Genomic DNA, 27,451 nt, shown 5'->3' on the forward strand with positions numbered 1-27,451 from the left:
CAAGATAATCAATGTTGTTCACTTCGCCTGTCAGTGGTCATAATGTTTTGGCTGTTCGGTGAAAACCAGCATCTGCAGTTCCTTCCTACACATTCAACTGGTTTACCCTTTGATTTGCGGACTTGAGGTGCGGTGGAGACAAAGTGGTGGGAGCAGGGCAGGAGAAAGTTTGGAGATAAAATGCACAAAACTTAACATTTTCATGGGTTCTCTTCACATTATCCCAAGGCAGTGTTGTTCTACCTCTCTATTCCTTGGTTGAACTGCTTAGGTTTTTATTTAATTCAAATCAATCATTAAATTTTAATTTCTCCATTTCCTTCCTTTCCACCCTCGGTTCTGTTGCAGAAGGTTTGAGTGATGCAAGAAACCATTTGGCATCACTGGAGGACCATCCGAGAGATTACTTTAGCATTCAGATCATTGAACAAAGGGCCAGAACCTTCTCATAACAGCATCACGGTCTGAATGTTGGACGTGACCAAACCACATCATAATGAATTGTGTCATTTCATTTCAACGAAGGTTTTAATTATAACTAGACCGAGTGGACCCGTTGGGCCCAAACCTCTCCTGCATTGGTGCAGCACCCTCTCCTCCCCTCCCCCCCTCTCCCCCCCCTCCCTCCCCTCTCCCCTCCCCACACCCCCTTCCCCCTCCCCCACCCCTCCACCACCTCTCCTCCCCTCCCCCCACCCCCCTCCCCTCCCCTCCCCCCACCCCCCTCCCCTCCCCCCACCCCCCTCCCCTCCCCCCACCCCCCTCCCCTCCCCCCACCCCCCTCCCCTCCCCCATCCCCCTCCCCCATCCCCGCCCTCCTCCCTCCCTCCCTCCCTCCTCCCCCACCCCTCCAACCTCCCCCTCCCCCCATCCCCCTCCCCCTTCCCCACCCTCCCTCCCTCCCCTCCACTCCCCCTCCACTCCCCCTCCATCCCCTCAACTCCCCCTTCCCCCCCTCTCCTCCCCTCCACTCCCCCCCATCCCCCTCAACCCCCCTATCCACCCCCTCTCCCTCCCTCCACGCCCTTCCCCCCGCCCTCCTCCCCCCCTCGCCCCCTCTCCTCCCCTCCACCCCCTCCATCCCCCTCAACCCCCCTATCCTCCCCCCTCTCCCTCCCTCCCTCCACCCCTAGGAGATAGATTTAAACTTAAAAATGTGAATAACTTTAAAATTATAGCACCGGTTTCAATGAAACTTCTTCCATTAGCACCAAAGGGACGACGGTGAGTAAGGTGGGCCTAAAATTGTCACGCTATCGTGTACCGTTTTGACTGTAGTTCAGGAACAAACAAACGAACAAACGAGAGTTCTAGTATATAGATTACAGCCGTATGAAATATAACTAACATTCCTTCCACAACTTATTTAAAGTTACTGAATAAGTGCATAAGGTGGTTTTTGTTATGCGGTGATCAATTATTCAATGATGAAGTTTCATGCAATGCTTTAATATTCCAAGGCAGCTATGGATGAAAAAGTTTCTTCTCACCTCAGTTTTAAGTAGCCTCCCCTTTATTCTTAGACTGTGTGGCTCCTGGTTCTGGACTCCCCCAACATTGGGAACATTTTTCCTGCATCTAGCTTGTCCAGTACTTTTATAATTTTATACGTCTCTATAAGATCCCCTCTCATCCTTCTAAACTCCAGTAAATACAAGCCCAGTCTTTCCAATCTTTCCTCAAATGACAGTCCCGCCATCCCGGTGATTACCCTCGTGAACCTATGCTGCACGAAATAAAGTTCTGTTGTGTTGTATCATATCGTATCGTGTCTACAGACTTTATTACGTATTATCTTGGTGGATCCTTATACCTCTGCAGATTTATCCATGACGTGTTTGACCTGGGAAATGGCCCCAACGTCATCAAGGGGAACTCGGAGAAGGCCCTTAGTGACAATCAATGGCACAATGTAGTGATCACCAGACACAACAGTAACACTCACACTTTTATAATTCTATACGTTTCTATAAGATCCCCTCTCATCCTTCTAAACTCCAGTGAATCCCTGGAGATCTTATCGAAACGTATTAGATTATTAAGGGGTTGGACACGTTAGAGGCAGGAAACATGTTCCCAATGTTGGGGGAGTCCAGAACCAGGGGCCACTGTTTAAGAATAAGGGGTAGGCCATTTAGAACTGAGATGAGGAAAAGCTTTTTCAGTCAGAGAGTTGTGAATCTGTGGAATTCTCTGCCTCAGAAGGCAGTGGAGGCCAATTCTCTGAATGCATTCAAGAGAGAGCTAGATAGAGCTCTTAAGGATAGCGGAGTCAGGGGGTATGGGGAGAAGGCAGGAACGGGGTACTGATTGAGAATGATCAGCCATGATCACATTGAATGGTGGTGCTGGCTCGAAGGGTCCTCGACTCTCCCACTAGTGGAAACATCCTCTCCACGTCTTCCCCATTGTCCGAGTGAGGCTAAACGCAAATTGGAGGAAATATGATAAACACCTGTTGAACAATTAGCCAGAGTCTCCAAATTAATTGACAATTGGTAGCAGTTAATTGAAATCAAGTGACACCATGAATAGATGCTTGGACAGTCACTGTTGACCCCAACTGGAGCGTGTTTTAATATTCAGCACACTGTGTTTTGAGAGGGCAAAGGTATTGTTGAGGTAAGAGTAGCAATGACTAAATGAAATAAATGAATTTAAAGAAAATTAATAAGAAGGCAGTGCAGAGTTGTGTGTTTGAGCTTTTGTCTGATGGAAACCATTGGGACTCAATAGACAATAGACAATAGGTGCAGGAGGAGGCCTTTCGGCCCTTCAAGCCAGCACCGCCATTCAATGCGATCATGGCTGATCATTCTCAATCAGTACCCCGTTCCTGCCTTCTCCCCATACCCCCTGACTCCGCTATCCTTAAGAGCTCTATCTAGCTCTCTCTTGAATGTATTCAGAGAATTGGCCTCCACTGCCTTCTGAGGCAGAGAATTCCACAGATTCACAACTCTCTGACTGAAAAAGTTTTTCCTCATCTCTGTTCTAAATGGCCTACCCCTTATTCTTAAACTGTGGCCCCTGGTTCTGGACTCCCCCAACATTGGGAACATGTTTCCTGCCTCTAACGTGTCCAACCCCTTAATAATCTTATACGTTTCGATAAGATCTCCAGGGATTCACTGGAGTTTAGAAGGATGAGAGGGGATCTTATAGAAACGTATAGAATTATAAAAGTGTGAGTGTTGGACGAAGTTGCAAAGGTTCACCGAACTATCCTGTCTGCTGCTGCTTGTGGTAGTAACCCCCCCATCACCCCTCCCTCCCTCCCCCCCTGCTGTGCCCCCCCCCCTCTGTTCTCGGTGCCCCACCCATCCCACCATGTTCTCGTCCCTCCCCCACCATTCTTTGTTCTCGCCCCCCCCACCTTGTTCTCAGCCCCCACCCTTACCGCACCTTGTTCTCACCCCCCACCCTCACCTCACCTCGTTCTTGCCCCCCCACCCCACCTTGTTCTCGCCCCCCTCACCCCACCTTTTTCTCGCCCCCCTACCACACCTTGTTCTCCACCCACCCCACCTTGTTCTCGCCCCCCCCCACCTTGTTCTCGCCCCCCCCACCCCACCTTGTTCTCGCCCCCCCCACCCCACCTTGTTATTGGCCCCCCCCCACCCCACCTTGTTCTCGCCCCCCCCACCCCACCTTGTTCTCGCCCCCCCCCCACCCCACCTTGTTCTTGGCCCCACCCCACCTTGTTCTCGCACCCACAACCCCTCCTTGTTCTCGCCCCCCCCCACCCCACCTTGTTCTCGGTCCCCCCCCACCCCACCTTGTTCTCGCCCCCCCCCCCACCCCACCTTGTCTTGGCCCCCCCCCACCCCACCTTGTTCTTGGCCCCCCCCCACCCCACCTTGTTCTCGCCCCCCCCCCACCCCACCTTGTTCTTGGCCCCCCCCCACCCCACCTTGTTCTCGCCCCCCCCCCACCCCACCTTGTTCTTGGCCCCCCCCCACCCCACCTTGTTCTCGCCCCCCCCCCACCCCACCTTGTTCTCGCCCCCCCCCCACCCCACCTTGTTCTCGCCCCCCCCCCACCCCACCTTGTTCTCGCCCCCCCCCCCACCCCACCTTGTTCTCGCACCCACAACCCCTCCTTGTTCTCGCCCCCCCCCACCCCACCTTGTTCTCGGTCCCCCCCCCACCCCACCTTGTTCTCGGTCCCCCCACCCCACCTTGTTCTCGGTCCCCCCCCCCCCCCACCCCACCTTGTTCTCGCCCCCCCCACCCCTCCTTGTTCTCGCCCCCCCCCACCCCACCTTGTTCTCGGTCCCTCCCCCCACCCCACCTTGTTCTCGCCCCCCCCCCACCCCTCCTTGTTCTCGCACCCCCCACCCCACCTTGTTCTCGGTCCCTCCCCCCACCCCACCCCTCCTTGTTCTCGCCCCCCCCCACCCCACCCCTCCTTGTTCTCGCCCCCCCCACCCCACCTTGTTCTCGGTCCCTCCCCCCACCCCACCCCTCCTTGTTCTCGGTCCCTCCCCCCACCCCCACCCCTCCTTGTTCTCGCCCCCCCCACCCCACCTTGTCCTCGGTCCCCCCCCACCCCACCTTGTTCTCGCACCCCCCCACCCCACCTTGTTCTTGGTCCCCCCACCCCACCTTGTTCTTGGCCCCCCCACCCCACCTTGTTCTCGCCCCCCCCCCACCCCACCTTGTTCTTGGCCCCCCCACCCCACCATGTTCTTGGCCCCCCCCACCCCACCATGTTCTTGGCCCCCCCACCCCACTTTGTTCTCGCCCCCCCCCACCCCACCTTGTTCTCGGTCCCCCCCCACCCCACCTTGTTCTCGGTCCCCCCCACCCCACCTTGTTCTCGGTCCCCCCCCACCCCACTTTGTTCTCGCCCCCCCACCCCACCTTGTTCTCGCCCCCCCCACCCCACCTTGTTCTCGCCCCCCCCCACCCCACCTTGTTCTCGGTCCCCCCCCACCTTGTTCTCGGTCCCCCCACCACACCTTGTTCTCGCCCCCCCCCCCCCCACCTTGTTCCTCGCCCCCCCCACACCTTGTTCTCGCCCCCCCACCCCACCTTGTTCTCGCCCCCCCCCACCCCACCTTGTTCTCGGTCCCCCCCCACCTTGTTCTCGGTCCCCCCACCCCCACCTTGTTCTCGCCCCCCCCCCCCCCACCTTGTTCTCGCCCCCCCCACACCTTGTTCTCGCCCCCCCACCCCACCTTGTTCTCGCCCCCCCCCCCACCCCACCTTGTTCTTGGTCCCTCCCCCCACCCCACCTTGTTCTCGCCCCCCCCCCCACCTTGTTCTCAGTCCCTCCCCCCACCCCACCCCACCTTGTTCTTGCCCCCTCACCCCACCTTGTTCTCGGTCCCCCCCCACCCTACCTTGTTCTCGGTCCCTCCCCCCACCCCACCCCACCTTGTTCTCAGTTCCCCCCACCCCACCTTGTTCTCAGTCCCCCCTCCACCCCACCTTGTTCTCGCCCCCCCCCACCTTGTTCTCGCCCCCCCCCACCTTGTTCTCGGTCCCCCCCACCTTGTTCTCGGTCCCCCCCACCACACCTTGTTCTCGCCCCCCCCACCCCACCTTGTTCTCGCCCCCCCCCCACCCCACCTTGTTCTCGGTCCCTCCCCACCTTGTTCTCAGTCCACCCCACCCCACCTTGTTCTTGCCCCCTCACCCCACCTTGTTCTCGGTCCCCCCCCCCCACCCCACCTTGTTCTCGGTCCCTCCCCCCACCCCACCCCACCTTGTTCTTGCCCCCCCACCCCACCTTGTTCTCAGTTCCCCCCACCCCACCTTGTTCTCGGTCCCCCCTCCACCCCACCTTGTTCTCGGTCCCCCCCCCACCCCACCTTGTTCTCGGCCCTGTGTGGCCATGTTATATGTACTTTCTCTTTAGTTGCATACTGACCATTATCACAGTGGTTACAGTGTGGAAACAGGCCCTTCGGCCAACTCGCCCACACCGGCCAACAATGTCCCAGCTACCCTAGTCCCACCTGCCTGCGCTTGGTCCATATCCCTCCAAACCTGTCCTATCCATGTACCTGTCCAACTGTTTCTTAAACGTTGGGATAGTCCCAGCCTCAACCACCGCCTCTGGCAGCTTGTTCCATGCACCCACCACCTTCTGTGTGAAAAAGTTACCCCTCGGATTCCTATTAAATCTTTTCCCCTTTGCCTTGAACCTATGTCCTCTGGTCCTCGATTTCCCCTACTCTGGGTAAAAGACTCTGTGCATCTACCCGATCTATTCCTCTCATGATTTTGTATACCTCAATAAGATCTCCCCTCATCCTCCTGCGCTCCATGAAATAGAGTCCCAGCCTACTCAACCTCTCCCTGTAGCTCACACCCTCTAGTCCTGGCAACACCCTCGTAAAGATTTTCAATTAGTACCCACCACTGCTTTACGTTGGTGCAGATTACCTGTCAAGACTCCCAGTATTGAAAGTGAAACGTGCTTCAACCCTGAAACATTTTTTCACACCACGTTTTTTTGCTTGCTTGGCTGCGTAACTCCAAAGGGGATTTTTAAAAATTTCTAATTGCGTTTATTTTTCCAGTCAGTTTAAAAAAAAAAAAAATGTCAGCTTTGGTAATGATTTGGACAAGTTATTTGTGACCCTTGAAACCGCCAGAGGAGCCAACAGTGTAGATTTCTCCTGCTGGGATTTGTAAACCTTAAAAATTGATGTGCGAATGATAAATGCCTCTCGATGTATGGTAAGTGGGGTGTTCTTGTCACGACAGGTTGTATTAAAATCACTTGGATGGCACAGAGCTCATGTGACCTCGCCAACAACGTTGGCCCGTTAATATTGCAACCATTTTCTTCCGTTAAAGCTGGCGATTTGCTTTTGATTAATGTTGCTGCTGCCGCCTACGAAACTAACCTCTTTTTGCTTCTGTTCTTTTGCCAACCAAGTTATGTTGACCAAGTCACATCTGCAAGGTAGAAAGTTGTGTTTCGTTCAAGATCGAGAGTTTTGAGTGTTTCTTTGACCTTTTGATTGAATGCTGCTGAGTTTTATGTCTTGTGCCACTGGCTCGGACCAGTGACAATTTTTGGGGGTTTTTTTGTTCGAAGGGTTCGCGTGATCGCAGCAGATTTAGGCCATTCGGCCCATCAAGTCCACTCCGCCGTTCAATCGTGGCTGATCTATCTCTCCCTCCTAAACCCCATTCTCCTGCCTTCTCCCCATAACCCCTGACACCCGTACTGATCAAGAACCTATCAATCTCTCTGCCTCAAAACTACCCATTGACTTGAATGATCAGCCATGATCACATTGATTGGCGGTGCTGGCTCGAAGGGCCGAATGGCCTCCTCCTGCACATTTTGTCTATTGTCTATTGTCTAATTACATATAGGTGTTGAGATTATTAGCTGTAAAAGCTGCTAACTCGGGCAATTAGCTTTACATTTTGCTATTTTAATTAGGGTTAAACTTTATAATTTAAATGACAAGCAAGTGAACTATTTTAGCAGGAGTATATATTTTCAAATCAATCAAAGCATAAAATTCTCATAGCCTTGAAGCAAGAGAAATGAGAATTAAGAAATGCTGGCATTTATTTTGAGTGGACTAGAATATAAACACAGCGATGTAAAATGCAGAGGCTCTATAAGCCTCTGGTCGCACCGCATTTGTCGTAATGCGGGCAGTTCTAAACCCCATATCTGAGGAAGGACGTACTGGCCCTGGAGAGGGTCCAGAGGAGCTTTTACAAGAACGATCCCAGGCATGAGTGGGTTAATCTGTGATGAGCGTTTGTCAGCACTGGGCCTGTACTCACTGGAGTTTAGAAGAATGAGGGGGGGGACCTCATTGAAACTTACCGAATGGTGAAAGGCTTGGATAGAGTGGATGTGGAGAGGATGTTTCTACTAGTGGGAGAGTCTAGGACCAGAGGTCACAGCCTCAGAATTAAAGGACTTTCCTTTAGGAAGGAGATGAGGAGGAACAATTTCTTTAGTCAGAGGGCAGTGAATCTGTGGAATTCATTGCCATGGAAGGCTGTGGAGCCCAAGTCAGTGGATATTTTTAAGGCAGAGATAGATAGATCCTTGATTAGTACGGGTGTCAGGGTTATGGGGAGAAGGCAGGAGAATGGGGTTAGGAGGGAGAGATAGATCAGCCGTGATTGAATGGCGGAGTAGACTTGATGGGCCGAATGGCCTAATTCTGCACCTATCACTCTGACTTTCTGACAAATCCCCATCTACTCACCCACATTTAAGCACACGCCAAGCACAATTTACAGACGCCCAGTGAAGCTATCGTCCCGCACGACCTTGGAGTGCAGGAGGTAACCAGAGCACCCGGCGAAAACCCACGCAGGTCACAGGGGGGGAAATGTAAAAACTCCACACGCTAGAATTGTTAGAGGTCAGATTCGAACCTCGAACTTGGGCACCGCGGTAGCGTTGCTGCCTCAGAGCTCCAGTCACCCAGGTTCGATCCTCTCTACGGGTGCTTGTCTGTACGGAGTTTGTACATTCTCCCCGTGACCTGCGTGGGGTTTTTCTCCGGGTGCTCCGGTTTCCTCCCACACTCCAAAGACGTACAGGTGTGTGTAAGTTCAATTGAATTCTGTAAAGATTGCACAGGTAAAGTTGTTTTATGAATTGGCGGCATAGGTAGTTGAGGCAGGTGCTATGGCAACGTTTAAGAAACGTTCACAAGTTATATGAGTAGAACTAGGCCGTTCAGCCCATCGAGCGCACTCCGCCAATCAATCATGGCTGATCTCTGCTTCCTAATCCCATTTTCTTGCCTTCTCCCCATCCGTACTAATCAAGAACCTGTCTATCTCTGTCTCTCACTCAGAGAGTTGTGAATCTGTGGAATTCTCTGCCTCAGAAGGCAGTGGAGGCCAATTCTCTGGATGCTTTCAAGAGAGAGCTAGATAGAGCTCTTAAGGATAGCGGAGTCAGGGGGTATGGGGAGAAGGCAGGAACGGGGTACTGATTGAGGACGATCAGCCATGATCACATTGAATGGCGGTGCTGGCTCGAAGGGCCGAATGGCCTCTTCCTGCACATATTGTCTATTGCCTTTCAAATATTCCGCTGCCTTGGCCTCCACAGCCCTTTGTGGCAGAGTTCCACATATTAGCTGCCCTCTAAAGAATTCCTCCTCGCCTCCTTTCTATAAGAGCCAAGTCCATGGATAGGATAGGTTTTAGCAGGATATGGGCCCACTGCAGGCAGGTGGGGCCAGTGTAGCCGGGACATGAGCAAGCTGGGCCGAAGGGCCTGTTTCCACACTGCATCAATCTATGACTCCGTGAAGAGGCCAAGTATTCCATCATGCCCTGCAGAATGCAGCAAAGATGTTCATTTATCTTTCAACTCTGACTCAGTGATGCTGCCTCTGAGCCAGGCTGTCTCTCTCCGGAGATGTGAAGGCATTATCCACACTGACACTCCATTACGGAACTGAGGGACTGCAAGCATGCCAGAGCTGACACCTTTGAAGCGAGCTGTTAAACCGTTAAATTAGGCACTCTTCCCCTGATTTCCAGTTTCATTGGACAGCCAGTATACTATAACACTTGTTTAAAGTTGTCGATCAAAGCTGAATTTGTAACCCCAGGACTGTAAATCACAACCTTTGTTTGTACACATTGCTACGTCATTGCCACCTTGGCTGAAATCCATTGGGTGGCGCAGCGGTAGAGTTGCTGCCTCCCAGCGCCAGAGACCCCGGTTCGATCCCGACTACGGTCGCTGTCAGTACGGAGTTTGAACATTCAGCCCGTGACCTGCGAGGGTTTTCTCCGGGTGCTCCGGTTTCCTCCCACACTCCAAAGACGTGCAGGTTTGACAATAGACAATAGGTGCAGGAGGAGGCCATTCGGCCCTTCGAGCCAGCACCACCATTCAATGTGATCATGGCTGATCATTCTCAATCAGTACCCCGTTCCTGCCTTCTCCCCATACCCCCTGACTCCGCTATCATTAAGAGCTCTATCTAGCTCTCTCTTGAATGCATTCAGAGAATTGGCCTCCACTGCCTTCTGAGTCTCAGCAGTAACTCTATCGCTGCACCACCAATGCATGCCCAATTCATGAAACAATTTATTTACTGAATGATGGTCTATCATTGTAATTCATGTCAGATTCTTGATCAGTGCGGGTGTCAGAGGTTATGGGGAGAAGGCAGGAGAATGGGGTTAGGAGGGAGAGAGATAGATCAGCCGAGATTGAAAGGCAGAGTAGACTTGATGGGCCGAATGGCCTAATTCTACTCCTATTCCTTATGACCTAATGTCCTTATGATCTTATGGAGTTTAGAAATCTTCTGCAAATGACCCTAGGTCAATTATTGACTTCAAGGCCGAGCTTGATAGCTTTTTGTTAACTGTGTGAAGGGAAAAAGCAAGTCTATGTTGGATCTCGGGTGGCCTGTTATCTCAAATAATTTCAACAATGGGCCGAAAGGGTTAAAGGTATATCCTTGTTCACGTGGAGAACCAAATGGCTGTAATCTCCTTCCAATTCCGAGCCAAAAACAGTTTTGATTTTGTCCAACTTTTACTTTCCTTTCAGAACATCGCAAAACCCCTTTTAGACAACACGGAAATAGCAATGTACAATATGGGCGGTCACGGTGGCGCAGCGGTAGAGTTGCTGCCTTACAGCACTTAGTGCCGGAGACCCGGGTTCAATCCCGACTACGGGCGCCGTCTGTACGGAGTTTGTACGCTCTCCCCGTGACCTGCGTGGGTTTTCTCCGAGATCTTCGGTTTCCTCCCACACTCCAAAGACGTGCAGGTTTGTTGGTTAATTGGCTGGGTAAATTTAAAATCAATTGTCCCTATTGGGTGTAGGATAGTGTTAGTGTGCGGGGATCGCTGGGCGGCGCGGACCCGGTGGGCTGAAGGGCCTGTTTCTGCGCTGTATTTCTAAACTAAACTAAACTAAACTAAAATGACCAGTGACCACACAGGCTCCTCGTATTCTATGCGTTGGTATTTATACGTTTTTGGAATAATGTGCTGTATCAATCTGTGACTCTATGACTTCAAAGACATACAGGTTTGCAGGTTAATTGGCTTGGTATAAAATGTAAATTGCCCTTAGTGTGTGTGTGTGTAGGATAGCGTTAGACTTTTAGATTTAGAGACACAGCGCGGAAACAGGCCCTTCGGCCCACCGGGTCCGCGCTGCCCAGCGATCCCCGCCCTTTAACACTGTCCTACACACACTAGGGATAATTTTTACATTTAATTAACCCAGCCAATTGACCTACACACCTGCACGTCTTTGGAGTGTGGGAGGAAACCGAAGATCTCGGAGAAAACCCACGCAGGTCACGGGGAGAACGTACACAAGGCACCCGTAGTCAGGATCGAACCCGAGTCTCCGGCGCTGCATTCGCTGTAAGGCAGCAACTCTACCGCTGCGCCACCATGCCGCCACACGTTGGTCGGGGATCGCTGGTCGACGCGGGCCGAAGTGCCTGTATCCGCAGCTAAATCCACTCCTCTACACTAAACAACATTAATAATGAAATGAAGATGAGGAACTTTGCCTGGTTTAAATAGTCGCCCAAGTCTGCAGCCCTGTATCTAATGAACTGACGCATTAGCTCTCCAAAATGGTGACTAATGAGGTGTTTCGCCCAAGAACGAGCTGCTCCCCAGTCCTCTCGCCTTCCATCGCCGTGCGGGAGGCAGGTTAATTGAAGCTTGCGATAGCAGGCGCGTTTGGGATGAATTATACCGAGATTGAAAGGATGTCAAGCTGGATGTCAACCAATTCCATCGAGGGAGGATAACGATGGAAAACATGACAATTGCGCCTCGTTGCTTTTGGATCCTGCGCTCTGCTTTCCCTTCCTGAGGTCCTATTGATTTGGAAACCAAAGCCACAGTGAATTAGTCGCTACTAATTCCTAAAGTGAATCTGCTGCCGTTAGTGACATGGCCTCATTATAATTTTGTACGTACAGGCAGATGCCTTGTGTGGCTTCTGATCAGGGCTTAGTTTAGATTTTTTTAGATTTAGAGATACAGCGCGGAAACAGGCCCTTCGGCCCACCGGGTCCGCGCCGCCCAGCGATCCCCGCACGTTAACACTATCCTACACCCACTACGGACAATTTTTACATTTACCGAGCCAATTAACCTACGTACCTGCACGTCTTTGGAGTGTGGGAGGAAACCGAAGATCTCGGAGAAAACCCACGCAGGTCACGGGGAGAACGTACAAACTCCGTACAGACGGCGCCCGTAGTCAGGATCGAACCTGAGTCCCCGGCGCTGCATTCGCTGTAAGGCAGCAACTCTACCGCTGCACCACCCTTTTAGTTTTTACCCCCTTTTAGTTTTAGTTTAGAGATACAGCATGGAAACAGGCCCTTCGCGCCCGCCCCCCCCACCCCGAGTCCGCTCCGACCAGCGATCCCCGCACACTAACACTATCCTACACACACACACTAGGGACAATTTACACATACACCAAGCCAATTCACCTACGTACCTGTACGTCTTTGGAGTGTGGGAGGAAACCGAAGATCTCGGAGAAAACCCACGCAGGTCACGGGGAGAACGTACAAACTCTGTACAGATGTTACCCGTGGTCGGGATCAAACCCGGGTCTCCGGCTCTGCGTTCGTTGTAAGGCAGCGACTCTACCAGCCCATGGTTTCAGGGCCTTTCTGGATTATCCATTTTGCCGGAGCAACTGAGGTCATGGCCTTTGAGAGGTGTCTTTAAACTTTAGAGACACGACGCAGTAACGGGCCCTTTGGCCCACCGAGTCCGTGCCGACCAGCGTCCACGCCTTACACCAACAATATCCTACATACAAGGGGCAATTTACTAAAGACAATTACCCTACAATCTTGTACATCTTTGGAGTGCACCAGCACTCCCAAGTCCTTCTCCACCTCTGATTTCTGGATTCTCTCCCCATTTAGAAAATAATCTACGCCTTTATTTGGTCTCCAAATTTGAGGAAGGACATTCTTGCTATTGAGGGAGTGCAGCGTAGATTCACGAGGTTAATTCCCGGAATGGCGGGACTGTCGTATGTTGAAAGACTGGAGCGACTAGGCTTACATACACTGGAATTTAGAAGGATGAGAGGGGATCTTATTGAAACATATAAGATTATTAAGGGATTGGACACGTTAGAGGCAGGAAACATGTTCCCAATGTTGGGGGAGTCCAGAACCAGGGGCCACTGTTCAAGGTTTTTGGCACCATTGATGATTTGAGTCACAGATCTGGCATCGACCTTCAGTGTGTGAGTGTTACTGTTGTCTCTGGTGATCACTACATTGTGCCATTGATTGTCACTAAGGGCCTTCTCCGTGTTCCCCTTGAAACGGAGGTGAGAAGAAACATTTTCACCCAGAGAGTTGTGCATGTGTGGAATTCTCTGCCACAGAGGGCAGTGGAGGCCAATTCACTGGATGGATTTAAGAGAGAGTTAGATAGAGCTCCAGGGGCTAGCGGAATCAAGGGATATGGGGAGAAGGCAGACACGGGTTACTGATTGTGGATGATCGGCCATGATCACAATGAATGACGGCGCTGGCTCGATGGGCCGAATGGCCTCCTCCTGCACCTACTTTCTATGTTTCCATGTTTCTATGTCGTTGGAGTGTGGGAGGAAACCGAAGATCTCGGCGAAAACCTACGCGGTCACGGGGAGAACGTGCAAACTCCGTACAGACAGCACCCGTAGTCAGGATTGAACCCGGGTGTCTGGTGCTTTAAGGCAGCAACTCTACCTCGGCGCCACCATGTCGACTTGTATCTAAAGACCTCATAAGAAACATAGCAACATAGAAAATAGGTGCAGGAGTAGACCGTTTGGCCGTGTAAGGCAGCATCGCCATTCATTGTGATCGTGGCTGACCATCCAAAATCAGTACACGGTTCCTGCTTTCTCCCAACATCCCTTTCACTAAGCCCCAAACTAAGAAAAAATGCAATTTTTTCCCCTGATGCAACAAATTAGGAATAAAACCATTAAATAAAACAAAGAGACCTCCCAAGTTCAGTTCAGGCCATCAGCCATGTCCTAGATGCACTTGAGTCAATACAGGATCCATTGGCTGTGAATGGCCACACTCAGTCTCTCAGTTTCCCACAGAGCTCAACAAGGCCATGAAAGCTCGCACCCTAAGTAGAGTAAACACTCCACTGAGGGCCACCGCCAACCTAGACTCATTGGTGGGAAGGAACACACTGGATTAGACAATAGACAATAGGTGCAGGAGGAGGCCATTCGACCCTTCGAGCCAGCACCACCATTCAATGTGATCATGGCTGATCATTCTCAATCAGTACCCTGTTCCTGCCTTCTCCCCATACCCCCTGACTCCGCTATCCTTAAGAGCTCTATCTAGCTCTCTCTTGAATGCATTCAGAGAATTGGCCTCCACTGCCTTCTGAGGCAGAGAATTCCACAGATTCACAACTCTCTGACTGAAAAAGTTTTTCCTCATCTCAGTTCTAAATGGCCTACCCCTTATTCTTAAACTGTGGCCCCTTGTTCTGGACTCCCCCAACATTGGGAACATGTTTCCTGCCTCAAACGTGTCCAACCCCTTAATAATCTAATACGTTTCGATAAGATCTCCAGGGATTCACTGGAGTTTAGAAGGATGAGAGGGAATCTTATAGAAACGTATAGAATTATAAAAGTGTGATTATTACTGTTGTCTCTGGTGATCACTACATTGTGCCATTGATTGTCACTAAGGGTCTTCTCCGAGTTACCCTTGATGACGTTGGGGCCATTTCCCAGGTCAAACACGTAATGGATAAATCTGCAGAGGTATAAGGATTCACCAAGATAATATGTAATAAAGTCTGTAGACACGATACAATACAACATACAAGATTATTAAAGGGTTGGACACGCTAGAGGCAGGAAACATGTTCCCAATGTTGGGGGAGTCCAGAACCAGGGGCCACTGTTTAAGAATAAGGGGTAGGCCATTTAGAACGGAGATGACGAAAAACTTTTTCACTCAGAGTTGTAAATCTGTGGAATTCTCTGCCTCAGAAGGCAGTGGAGGCCAATTCCCTGGATGCTTTCAAAAGAGAGCTAGATAGAGCTCTTAAAGATAGTGGAGTCAGGGGGTCTGGGGAGAGGGCAGGAACGGGGTACTGATTGTGGATGATCAGCCATGATCATAACGAATGGCGGTGCGGACTCGAAGGGCCGAATGGCCTCCTCCTGCACCTATTGTCTATGTATTCCTACGACCAAACATGCCCCACATGTCCCAGCTGCAATTGTCAAAGACGCAGTCATACCTTCCCTCTGTATTTTCAAGGATACTCATCTCATCTCCCCTGCCTGTGTTGCAACACTGGACATATTTTCCAAAGCAAGGAGGCTTAAAGGAAAGACATTGGAGGGAAGTGATGGCATTGGAGAGGGGGTTTCCAAGGATGATTCCAGGAATGAGTGGGTGAACCTATCATGGACAATAGACAATAGACAATGGGTGCAGGAGGAGGCCATTCGGCCCTTCGGGCCAGCACCGCCATTCAATGTGATCATGGCTGATCATTCTCAATCAGTACCCCCGTTCCTGCCTTCTCCCCATACCCCCTAACTCCGCTATCCTTAAGAGCTCTATCTAGCTCTCTCTTGAATGCATTCAGAGAATTGGCCTCCACTGCCTTCTGAGGCAGAGAATTCCACAGATTCACAACTCTCTGACTGAATTACTTTTTCCTCATCTCAGTTCTAAATGGTCTACCCCTTATTCTTAAACTGTGGCCCCTGGTTCTGGACTCCTCCAACATTGGGAACATGTTTCCTGCCTCTAACGTGTCCAAACCCTTAATAATCTGATACGTTTGTCGGCACTGGGCCTGTACTGGCTGGAGTTTAGAAGGTTGAGGAGGGACCTCATTGAAACGTACCGAATAGATGCTTGTACAAATCGAAGGTATTTATTCACAAAATGCTGGAGTAACTCAGCAGGTTTCAGGCAGCATCTCAGGAGAGAAGGAATGGGTGACGTTTAGGGTTGAGACCCTTCCTCAGACTGAGAGGATGTTTCCGCTGGTGGGAGAGTCTAGGACCAGAGGTCACAGCCTCAGAATTAAAGGGCGCTCTTTTAGGAAGGAAATGAGGAGGAACTTCTTTAGTCAGAGGACGGCGAAACTGTGGAATTCTTTGCCTCGGAGGGCTGTGGAGGCCGAGCCAGTGGGTATTTTTAAGGCAGAGGTAGACGGGTGTCGAGGACGATGGGGAGAAGGCAGGAAAATGGGATTGGGAAGCCGAGGCCAGGCCCCATGATTGAACGGCGGAGTGGACTCGATGGGCCGAAGGGCCTAATTCTACTCCGGTCAACTCGTGAGCGTTCTCCACACAACCTAACCCAGTTAGGCTTGGAGCAGCGTGCCGACCAGTTTGTGTGTGTGTGTGTGTGTGTGTGTGTGCTGAGATATTGGGTGTAAGCTGCCTGCATGACACAACGGTACCGTCGTTTCTTTGCGGCTGCCGCTGACGCTATTTTTCTTCGCTTGCTTCCCTCTTTCTCCACCCCCCCCCCCCCCCCCCTCCCCACACACACACACTCTTCCCATCCCATCCCCTGAAGGCCCCAGCACAACCTGCCAGGAGGACTCTTGCACCAACGATGGCGTCTGCATCCAGCAGTGGGAAGGCTACACGTGTGACTGCTCGATGACCTCCTACAGCGGCAGCCAGTGCAACGACCGTAAGTAACCACTTCTTCCATTTGCTCCATCTCAGCGTGGTTGCGCTGAGCTTTTCGTATCTTATCTGTTTTTCTTTTTGTCGAGTGAGTTTGAATATCGGTGGATATGCCAGGGCGTGGATTCTCTCAAGGGTTTGCTTGAATATTGATGCCTTTTGTCCGGTTTTGGTATTGATCGGTACCAAAGATACGAGAGGAGCAAGATAGACCACCCGACCCTACGTCACGGCGGCCATTTTAGTAGGCAGAGACTTACAGAAACATTTAAAAAGAAAAATAACAAAAATCTGTGATGTTGATGGATGAGATTTATTCTGCATTGCAATGGTATCATCATCACACATACTGTTCCCCCAAAACACTGACACTGAAGAAAGCTAATGGCATGTTGGCCTTTATGACAAGTGGAGTTGAGTATAGGAGCAAAGAGGTCCTTCTGCAGTTGTACAGGGCCCTAGTGAGACCGCACCTGGAGTACTGTGTGCAGTTTTGGTCTCCAAATTTGAGGAAGGACATTCTTGCTATTGAGGGCGTGCAGCGTAGGTTTACTAGGTTAATTCCTGGAATGGCGGGACTGTCGTATGTTGAAAGACAGGAGCGACTGGGCTTGTATACACTGGAATTTAGAAGGATGAGAGGGGATCTTATCGAAACATATAAGATTATTCAGGGATTGGACACGTTAGAGGCAGGAAACATGTTCCCAATGTTGGGGGGAGTCCAGGACCAGGGGCCACAGTTTAAGAATAAGGGGTAGGCCATTTAGAACGGAGATGAGGAAAAACATTTTCAGTCAGAGAGTTGCGAATCTGTGGAATTCTCTGCCTCAGAAGGCAGTGGAGGCCAATTCTCTGGATGCTTTCCAAGAGAGAGCTAGATAGAGCTCTTAAAGATAGCGGATTCAGGGGGTATGGGGAGAAGGCAGGAACGGGGTACTGATTGTGAATGATCAGCCATGATCACATTGAATGGCGATGCTGGCTCGAACGGCCAAAATGGCCTCCTCCTGCACCTATTGTCTATTACACTGAGAGGCATAGCAAATTGCTGTTTTTGCCTACTAAAATGGCGGACGTTACGCTCCTTTGCGGCGATTTCGACGGAGTGGTTCAACTTGTTCCTCTAGTATCTTTGATTGATTACGCATTGAGTCTCGCGGTGAGTTGATCCGTGCAAAGCAATTTTGAAATTCTCGTGAGGTGGTACGCCATCGAAATCGATAAATAATGCTGCTTTGAAGTTGGTTGTTCTCTGGATGATGTGATGAGATGCGGTTGTATTAATTCGCGAGGCATCGATGGACAAACTGGGGCTACGGCCAGTGTCTGAGTCTTTGTCATTCATTGAGATATCCATCTGTCTTTCAGCCATTGTGTGAAGGGATACCCAATGAAAACTTGGTAAGGTTTGACGTTTGGCCGTATTCGTCCTGTTTGGAAGTGAGATAGCTTGTTGGGAGAGGGCTAGAATGAAGATCTAAAGGTCCCCCCCGGTTCAATCCCAAGATTCGGCCAGGTTGTCTTATCCTATAGGGCATATAGGGCTAGGTGGCACAGGTGTGGAGTTGCTTCCTCACAGCGCCGGGTTCGATCCTGGCTATGGATGCTTGCCTGTGCGGAGTTTGTACGCTCTCCCACCCCCCCCCCCCCCCCCCCCCCCGTGATTCTCATGGGTTTTCTCCGGCATCTCCGGTTTCCTCCCACACTCCACAAAGACGTACAGGTTTGGAGGTTAATTGGCTTCCGTAAATCATACGTTGTCCCTAGTGTGTGTGTGTGTGTGTGTGTAGGGCAGTGCCAGTGTGCGTGGGATTGCTAGTCGGCGCGGACTCGGTGGGCCGAAGGGCCTGATTCCGTGCCGTATCTGTAAACTCAAACTAAACCAGCATCTGCACTTCCTTCCGACAAATGTGGTTTCGTTTTTGGTCTAGTTTTGGGTTTGGTTTATAGTTTAGAAATACAGCGTGGGAAACGTGTCCATTCGGTCCACGCCGACCAGCGATCCCCGTACATTGGCACTGTGCAACGCACCAGGATCAAGTATATAGGAGCCGAACGAAACTACAAACCCGCACGCCTTTGGAGTGTGGGAGGAAACCGGAGATCCCGGAGAAAACCCACGCAGGTCACGGGAAGAACGTACAAACTCCGTACGGACGGCGCCAGTAGTCAGGATCGAACCCAGGTCTCTGGCGCTGTGAGGCAGCAACTCTACCGCTGCACCACCGTGCCGGCCCTAAACTTTGACATTTCTATACTAAGGATTACAATGGTTGTTAAAACAGATGGATATTCAGTGGCCTCTTTGATCTTCATTATTGTGACACATTATTGCCTGTCTGATTTTAATAAACTGCATTGAAAGATGTATTTTACTCGTCCTTGCCTTTGAAGAGAGAGGTGGAAGCATCAAATCCATTGCAGGTAAGTTCTGTCGTGGAATTTTTCATTGGAAGTGGTTTAAAATGTACATACAAGGGCCGGACTGGCTGTTTGCAGTCGAGTGTCAGAAAGGTGGGGGAATGCAGCCCTGAAATTGAGTTCGGACATGTTGGCTTTGGTTGACAGAGATGGATTGAGGGTCTCATCAGTCCAGAGACGTCCCGTGCTCTCTCTCACACCAAGGTGCTTTGGTAATGGCTGTTACAATAGGCAAGCAACTGGCTGATGCGCTGGTAAGGTGGCGGCGAGGATTATTTCACCAGAGGCGGATTTCACCAGATTGTGCAGCAGAATGGCTTCCATGTGGATAAAGATTCTAGCATGCTCCCCGCCCCCCCCACCCCTTTTTTATCTTGGCAATTTATCTTGGCTGCCCTGTTGAAGTACGTCTCCTGTCCAACTCCTTTATCGTGAGCCCGCTTGAGATTGCAAATCGATCTGGTGCCCCGATGCATTTCTCTTTCGCGTTCAGCTTGGTCGGTGTGCGGTTGCCAAGCCATGTGAGAACGAGAGAGTTCAGCAGCCTCCTCGCTCTCTCTCTCTCAGTGCCCCCCCCCCCCCCCACTCTGTGCGAAATCATCCCGCACACACCTATGGGAGCTTCCTTGCCTCTTTCCAAAGTGTCTTCATCACACTTCAGTGGTCTTCAGCCGAGACGAGGCAAAACCCCGGTGGGGTTTCCAGTATTCATGGCATCTTATTCTGTACATTGGAATCTTTTCTTCCATCAATGTGAAAGAGAATGGCCGCTCTCGACTAAAGAGAGACTATTTCAATGACCTCCAAGCAAACAGTGGACTCTGACGCTGTTTCTGGATCGGGGGATATAATGGCTGTTAAAACAGATGGATGTTCAGTGTTATGGTAGTGGCAATCACTCGTGTCTTTGGGGGAAAGGACTAAGGTATTGATCCCACTCCAAGGAGAGGGGATGTAGCTTAGTTCACAGAGGGGAAAAAAAGATTGTTTTTATGTCTGGCTGTGGCGGCTTTGACGGTCCGGAGATGCCTTCCCAGAGGGAGGAGCTTGTGGCCATGGGCGAGAGGGGTCAGAGATGATCTTGCCCGCTCGCTTCCTGGCCCTTGCAGTGTACAGTCCGTCGATGGGAAGTAATCACAGTCTATTGCAGATGCCGTACCTGGAGGAGGTTATCCTGCTCATGCGTGTTACCTGGTGGGGGTTCCTGTGGTGGCACGGGTTGGGGCGAATGCTGCCATGCCTGTCCCACTGCATCCTAGATGGTCATTAAACCAGGTTTGAAACCAAATGACTTTAATTCCTGCAGCATCAAACCTGGTGTCAGAAGTGGGATTTGGGCTTGCTGGCACGACCTGAGTGTGTTCTGTACAGACTTTCAGTGGTGTGCAAAGGCAGATCGGCCACAGGCACCTGAACCTGGAGCTGCCCAGTGTCCATTATGTCTTGTCTGTCTCTCTTGTGAGAGTGTTATCGCCTTGTGTCCCAAGTCCAGTATTGTTGGTGATCCGGTATGGCTTGCATTTAGCTGTGCTGGGGCAGGCTCGACGACGGGCAAAATCTGTCTGCGATTCCTTATTGGATTAATAATAATAATAATAATACATTTCATTTGTGTAGCGCTTTTCTGGAAACTCAAAGACGCTTTACAGAGTAAGTAAAACATACAAATAAATAAATAAACAAACAAACAAAGGAAGGATAAGGAGAAGCGACGGTCAGTGGTTGAAGGCCGTGTTGAACAGGTGGGTCTTCAGTGATGTTTTGAATGTGGTGAGTGAGGAGGAGTCTCTGACGGTTTGGGGTAGTGAGTTCCAGAGGGTGGGAGCAGCGATGGAGAAAGCCCTGTCCCCCCAGGATCTGAGTTTGGTCCGGATGGGGGCGGGGGGACAGGAGGTTGGCAGCAGCAGAGTGGAGGGTGCAGGTGGGAGTGTGTCTGTGGAGGAGGTCAGTCAGGTAGGATAGGGCCAGGTTATGGAGGGCTTTGTAGGTCATGAGGATGTTTTAAGCAGGGTGTTTTCTTGTATTTCTCACCTCATCTTGCCGTTCACAGCAGTAACTGAACATATCTGTTGGACATTGGTCATTTTGTATAAGTCCTGCTGCATTTACTACTTAACAGGATGTTTTTGTCATTGTATTGAGCGTGTGCTAAGGAAAGGGGATAGAGATCGGTTACTGTGTTCACAGTCTCTGAGCTGTTGCAGAGGCCGTACCTGGAGGAGGTTATCCTGCTCACCTGCGTTCCCTGGCAGAGTTCCTGTGGTGACAGGAATTGGGATGAATGCTGCCGTGTCTGTTATGTTCATTGGCCATTAAACCAGGTTTGAAGCCACATAACTTTTATTCCTGCAACATCAAACAGGGTCCATTCACTTTTCGACGGAGAATGCTGGAAAGAATATCAAAGGGGGGCAAAAAAAATAACAAGTGACCCTACACTTTTTCGCTGGTGAATGATAACAGTCAGAGTAAATGCTACGTGTGTACGCACACAAGGAATCTGACTTGGTGCTTTGCTCACACCCGATGTACGGCAGACAGTTAAAAACAAAAAAAATTATAATTTAAACATGTGAAAATAAAGTACCGGAGTAAAAAAAAAAAAAAGACTACAGACTTTTGGCTGTTGAGTTCAAGGAGGGAAAAAAATTGTTTTTATGTCTGGCTGTGGCGGCTTTGACAGTACTGAGTCGCCATACCAGAGGGAGGAGTTTGAGGCCATGGGTGAGAGTGGACAGAGATGATCTTGGCCGCTCGCTTCCTGGCCCTTGCAGTCTACAGTCCGTCGATGGGAATGGGAAAGTTGCAGTCAACAACTTTGCGCTGGTGAACGAGAGTTGGCCGAACAAGACTCTGGTGCGAGTCTAAAAATGTGACCAGGAGGGTTCGGAGGCAGAAGTAACGTAACAAACACGAGGGCTGAATCTAATTCTCTTCTCTTCTCTGCTCCCGACGTTTGTTGAACCTGGCAGGTAGTTTCAAAGCATTAGTTGAATCGAGAGAGCGGAATAGATGAGATTGCCGCACTTGCTGGGCAAACATTGATAAGTAGTATCGATGAATGGTATTTGTTTGCTGGAGTAAGATGCCATTCAGTGACATACTATTGAAATTGAATAATTGAATTGAACAAGTTTATTGGCCAAGTATGTACACATACAAGGAATGTGCCTTGGTGCTTTGCTCGCAAGTAACCACACGAGCATACAGTGAATTATTAAGAATATAACATTAAAACATTAAGAACTAAACACTATAGTTTAAACATGTGAGTGAAATAAAATACTAGAGCAAATTGAGGCTACGGGCTTTGGTTGTTGAGTAGTGCTAGTGATCGTGGAAAGAAGCTGTTTTTATGTCTGGCTGTGGCTACTTTGACAGTCTGGAGTCGCCTTCCAGAGGGAAGTGCTTCAAAGAGTTTGTGGCCAGGGTGAGAGGGGTCAGAGATGATCTTGCCCGCTCGCTTCCTGGCCCTTGCAGTGTACAGTTCGTCAATGGGGGGGGAAGGTTGTAGCCAACAACCTTCTCAGCTGTGCGAACGATCCGTTGCAGCCTCCGGATGTCGTGCTTGGTGGCTGAGCCAAACCAGACCATGATGGAGAAGGTGAGGACGGACTCTACGATGGCAGTATAGAGCTGGACCATCATTGCCTGTGGCAGATTGTGTTTGCTCAGCTGCCGCAGGAAGTTCATCCATACTACATGGGAATACTGTTGTAGATAACTATAGGAGGGTATTTTATGCTTTACCAGTACCCTCTAACTGACTTTACTCAGATAGCCACAGGCACAACAATAAAATGGTTCGTAGATCGATGATGAGTCGATGGAATAAGTCTATCTATCGATAGCCTTAACAGTGCGAAACACTCTGAGAGAACCCAAAGTGTTTCAGAACTTCACTGCCCCTACAGCATTTTTATATTCTCATGACAAAATGGTTACTTGCGACGTTAAAATAAGTCATCATCCATCAATGTTTCTGTAATCTTTCATCTTTTGCCTTCCCCCCCCCCCCCCCCACCCAGAGTTAACTTTAACCTTGCGTTTCCTGGTGTTTTTGAAAATTGTTCTCTCCAATATATTTAACAAATAAATATCCTTATAGGGGGAATTGATGGGGTCTACTCATTAAAAAAAAGGGTGTTTGTTAACTTCTGAGAGAATTGCTTGCTGAACACAGTGACAAAGAGATCCATAATCTCAATGTTGCAATGGGTAAGCACCTAGGCAGAAATGCGAACGGCTATCCCCACACAATGGATAAGGAAGCCTGTTTCTCAGCAGAGTGTGTTAGTTTTAGCCGTTTTATTTAAGCTGTGCTGTGAAAGCTAAATACATTGACGCATATTTTACTGGATGTTTTCAAGAGAGAGCTAGATAGAGCTCTTAAAGATAGCGGAGTCAGGGGGTATGGGGAGAAGGCAGGAACGAGGTACTGATTGTGGACTATCAGCCATGATCACAGTGAATGGCGGTGCTGGCTCGAAGGGCCGAATGGCCTCCTCCTGCACCTATAGTCTGTTGTCTATTGCCATAGTACCCGGAAAGATGCAGGTTTTTAAAGATTCCGTCTGAGAACTTGCATTTTACCTTCCAGCAGATTTTATATAACAAAAAAGAAAGCTTTGACTAAAACTGAGAGATCAGATGCAGTTTTTAAATAAAATGATTCCAGAATCTGCTGTGAAGCATGTAATTTGTTTTTATCAAGCTTTGTGAGTTAAATGAATTTCACTTCCTGAAGGAATACATTTTTATAACCAGATGTGTGAATGGATTTTTAAGTCTCGACCCCCTCAAAATTTTGTTAACCAAGGTCAAGTTAGAATTTATTAACTCACTCCTGTGAAGTCCCAGTGGACCTGTTAACTCTCCCCTCCCTGTAAACCTTCACTATGAATCCATTAACTCCTCAACCACCTGGTAAACTTTCTATAAACCCGTTAAGTAGAAGATGCAAGGAACTGTGGGGGTAAGATATTCTGTTGCCCAGAACGTTATGGGAAAGATATTGTCGAGCTTGAAAGGGTTCAGAGAAGATTTACGAGGATGTTGCCAGGACTAGAGGGTGTGGGCTATAGGGAGAGGTTGAGCAGGCTGGGACTCTATTCCATGGAGTGCAGGAGGACGAGGGGTGATCTTATAGAGGTGTACAAAATCATGAGAGGAATAGATCGGGTAGATGCTCAGAGTCACTTGCCAGAGACCAGAGGACATAGGTTCAAGGTGAAGGGGAAAAGATTTAATAGGAATCCGAGGGGTACCTTTTTCACACAGAGTGTGGTGGGTGTATGGAACAAGCTGCCAGAGGAGGTAGTTGAGGCTGGGACTATCCCATCGTTTAAGAAACAGTTGGACAGGTACATGGATAGGACAGGTTTGGAGGGATATGGGCCAACTGCAGGCAAGTGGGACTAGGGTAGCTGGGACATTGTTGGCCAGTGTGGGTGAGTTGGGCCGAAAGGCCTGTTTCCAGGCTGTGTCACTCTATGACTCTTGAACAGATCTTGTTGACGAGAACGTGAAATGTATCTGATGGGTACACGTTTTCTGGTGATTTTCACGGTGGCACAGCGGTTGAGTTGCTGCCTCACAGTGCCAGAGTCCTGGTTTTAATCCTGATTACGGGTGCTGTCTGTACAGAGTTTAGTGTGTGTGTGTGTGTGTGTGCGCGCGAGTGTATCTTCCTCTCTCTCCCTCCCTATGTGTGCGTCTTTGTGTGTGTCTCTCTCACTGTGCGTGTGTCTCTCTTCGTGTGTGTATGTGCGCGCGCGCATGTGTTCATCCGTATGTGTGTGTATGTGTGTCTCTTTCCCTCTGTGTGTGCGTGTCCGTCCCTGTGTGTGTCTCTTTCCCTCTGTGTGTGGGCGCGCATGTGTGCACGAGTGTGTGTGCGTGTGTGCGTGTCCGTCCCTGTGTGTGTGTCTCTTTCCCTGTGAGTGTGTGTCTCTTTCTGTATGTGTGTGTGTGTGTGTGTGTGTGCGCGCGTGTGTGTGCGCGTGTGTGCATGTCCATGTGTGTGTCTCTTCCCGTGCGCGTGCGTGTGCGCGTGTGTGCGTCCGTGCCCGTGTGTCCATGTGTGTGTGTGTGTCTCTTCCCCTGTGTGTGTGTGTGCACGCGTGTCCGTGTGTCCGTGTGTCCGTGTCTCTCTTTCCGTGTGTGTGCGTGCGTGTGTGTCCCTGTGTTATAAAAGGAGTCTTGAACAACGTCCACATGTCCGTCGGTGTGTACCTGCCCTGCACTCTGTGACTGCAGTGTGTCTCAGATTAACATCGATGTCATTTACCCTGAGCCCTGGGGGGGGGGGGGGGGGGGGGGGGGGGGGGGGGGACTGTTTTAATTGGCGGGTTTGCGAAGCCTGGATGTTCTCGGAGATGGCAAGCGGAGGTTTTGCAGCGTGGCAATCGTTTGCACAGGTGCAAAGTCTCTGGAGCGAGGATGGCGGTGCTGGCTCGAAGGGTTGAATGGCCTCCTCCTACGCCACCATTTTGTTGTCCGAGGATTTCCTCTGCTCACTGCACAGAACCAGACCTCTGGGATTGTTCTCCAAGCCCCTTCCTGCAGCTGCCTGCTGTGTTCCACTGCCTCTCCCACTGAGCTGGAGGTTGTAACCTGCCTGCCAGCCTGTGGATCCTGATACCAGCGGGCTTTGAGCACAGGACCGGCGTGGAGATTGAGGTGGATTGATTGCCCGGCCTTATCTTGAAGAAACAGAGAGAGCTCGAGAGAGAGAGAGAGAGAGAGCTCGAGAGAGAGAGAGAGAGAGAGAGAGAGGGCTGTTTGCCCAAAGGTCTCTGTGCAAGCTGCACATTCCCAAGTCCCTTGCCCACATCGTCAGGCGCTGGGAGCGGGAGTCAATTTGCAATGGGTGTTAAAGCTCGGATCCGAGTGTTAGCTTCATTTAAAGATGCAGAATGGAAGCGGGCCCTTCGACCCAAGCAGTCCACGCCGAACACCGATCCCCCCCGTTCACACTAGCTCTATCTTATCTGGCTTAAATAAGTTCATGATAAGACATCGAAACATAGAAAATAGGTGCAGGAGGAGGCCATTCAACCCTTCGAGCCAGCACCGCCATTCAATGTGATCATGGCTGATCATAGAATACATAGATAATAGGTGCAGGAGGAGGCCATTTGGCCCTTCGAGCCAGCATTGCCATTCAATTTGATCATGGCTGATCAGTACCCCGTTCTTGCCTTCTCCCCCTTGATTCCATTAGCCCGAAGAGCTAAATCTAGCTCTCTCTTGAAAACACTCCAGTGAATCGGCCTCCGTTGCCTTCTGTGGCAGAGAATCCCACAGATTCACAACTCTCTGGGTGAAAAGATTGTCTCCTCATCTCAGTCCTAAACAGGCCCACCCCTTATTCTTAAACTGTGACTAATTATACCAGCAGAATTAGGCCAAGATGGGGCAGCTTCACACAGCAGGTAGAGGTGCTGCCTCATGTACATTGTAAAAGACAGAGGAGCAGTATTGGGCCATTCGGCCCATCGAGTCTACGCCGCCATTTTGTTGCCCAGCTGTTATTAGTTAACTGAACCATCCTATCACCGACTAATGAGCGGTCCTGAGGTACTATCCACCTCATTGGAGACCCTCGGACTATCTTTAATTGGGCTTTACTGGACTTTATTCTTGCACTAAACGTTATTCCCTTTATCATGCACCTGTACACTGTGATGGGCCCGATTGTAAGCATGTGTTGCCTTTCCGCTGACTGGAGAGCACGCGACAAAAGCTTTTCACTGTACCTCGGTACACGTGACAATAAACTGAACTAAATGCGGGAGGAAACCGGTGCACCCGGAGGAAACCGGAGCACCCGGAGGAAACCGGAGCACCCGGAGGAAACTCCACGCGGTCAGGGGAAGAATGCAAGCTCGACGCAGACAGCACCTGAGGTCAGGATTAAGGTTGCCAACTGTCCCGTATTAGCCGGGACATCCCGTATTTTGCAGCGCAGGAGACCCGGGTTCGATCCCGAATACGGGCGCTGTCTGTACGGAGTTTGTACGTTCTCCCTGTTGAGACCCACGTGGGTTTTCTGCGAGATCTTCGGTTTCCTCCCACACTCCAAAGACTTGCAGGTTTGTAGGTTAATTGGCTTGGTGTAAATGTTTTAAAAAATTGTCCCTAGTGGGTGTAGGCTGGTCGGCGCGGACACGTTGGGCCGAAATGGCCCGTTTCCGCGCTGTATCTCCAAATTAAACTAAACTAAAAGGAGCCTGCAGTTAAATCATGTATTTCACCACCTGCTCCTATGATTTATGAACTTCTGTTTTTTTAACAGGAGCAGAATCAGGCCATTCGGCCCATCAAGTCTACTCCGCCATTCAATCACACCCGA

The 27,451-nt window shown here is 50.4% G+C and overlaps 1 protein-coding gene across 1 annotated transcript in view; it reads left to right on the forward strand.

Moving 5' to 3' along the window:
* nrxn3a (neurexin 3a) overlaps window positions 1-27,451 on the forward strand; it is a 1,276,003-nt gene that overhangs the window by 701,498 nt on the left and 547,054 nt on the right. The window contains exon 16 of the mRNA XM_078406911.1: window positions 16,556-16,675. Within this exon, the coding sequence (XP_078263037.1) occupies window positions 16,556-16,675 (120 nt within the window). The remainder of the gene's footprint in view (window positions 1-16,555; window positions 16,676-27,451) is intronic.

Source organism: Rhinoraja longicauda, chromosome 10, assembly GCF_053455715.1.
Source record: "Rhinoraja longicauda isolate Sanriku21f chromosome 10, sRhiLon1.1, whole genome shotgun sequence".
NCBI lineage: Eukaryota > Metazoa > Chordata > Chondrichthyes > Rajiformes > Arhynchobatidae > Rhinoraja > Rhinoraja longicauda.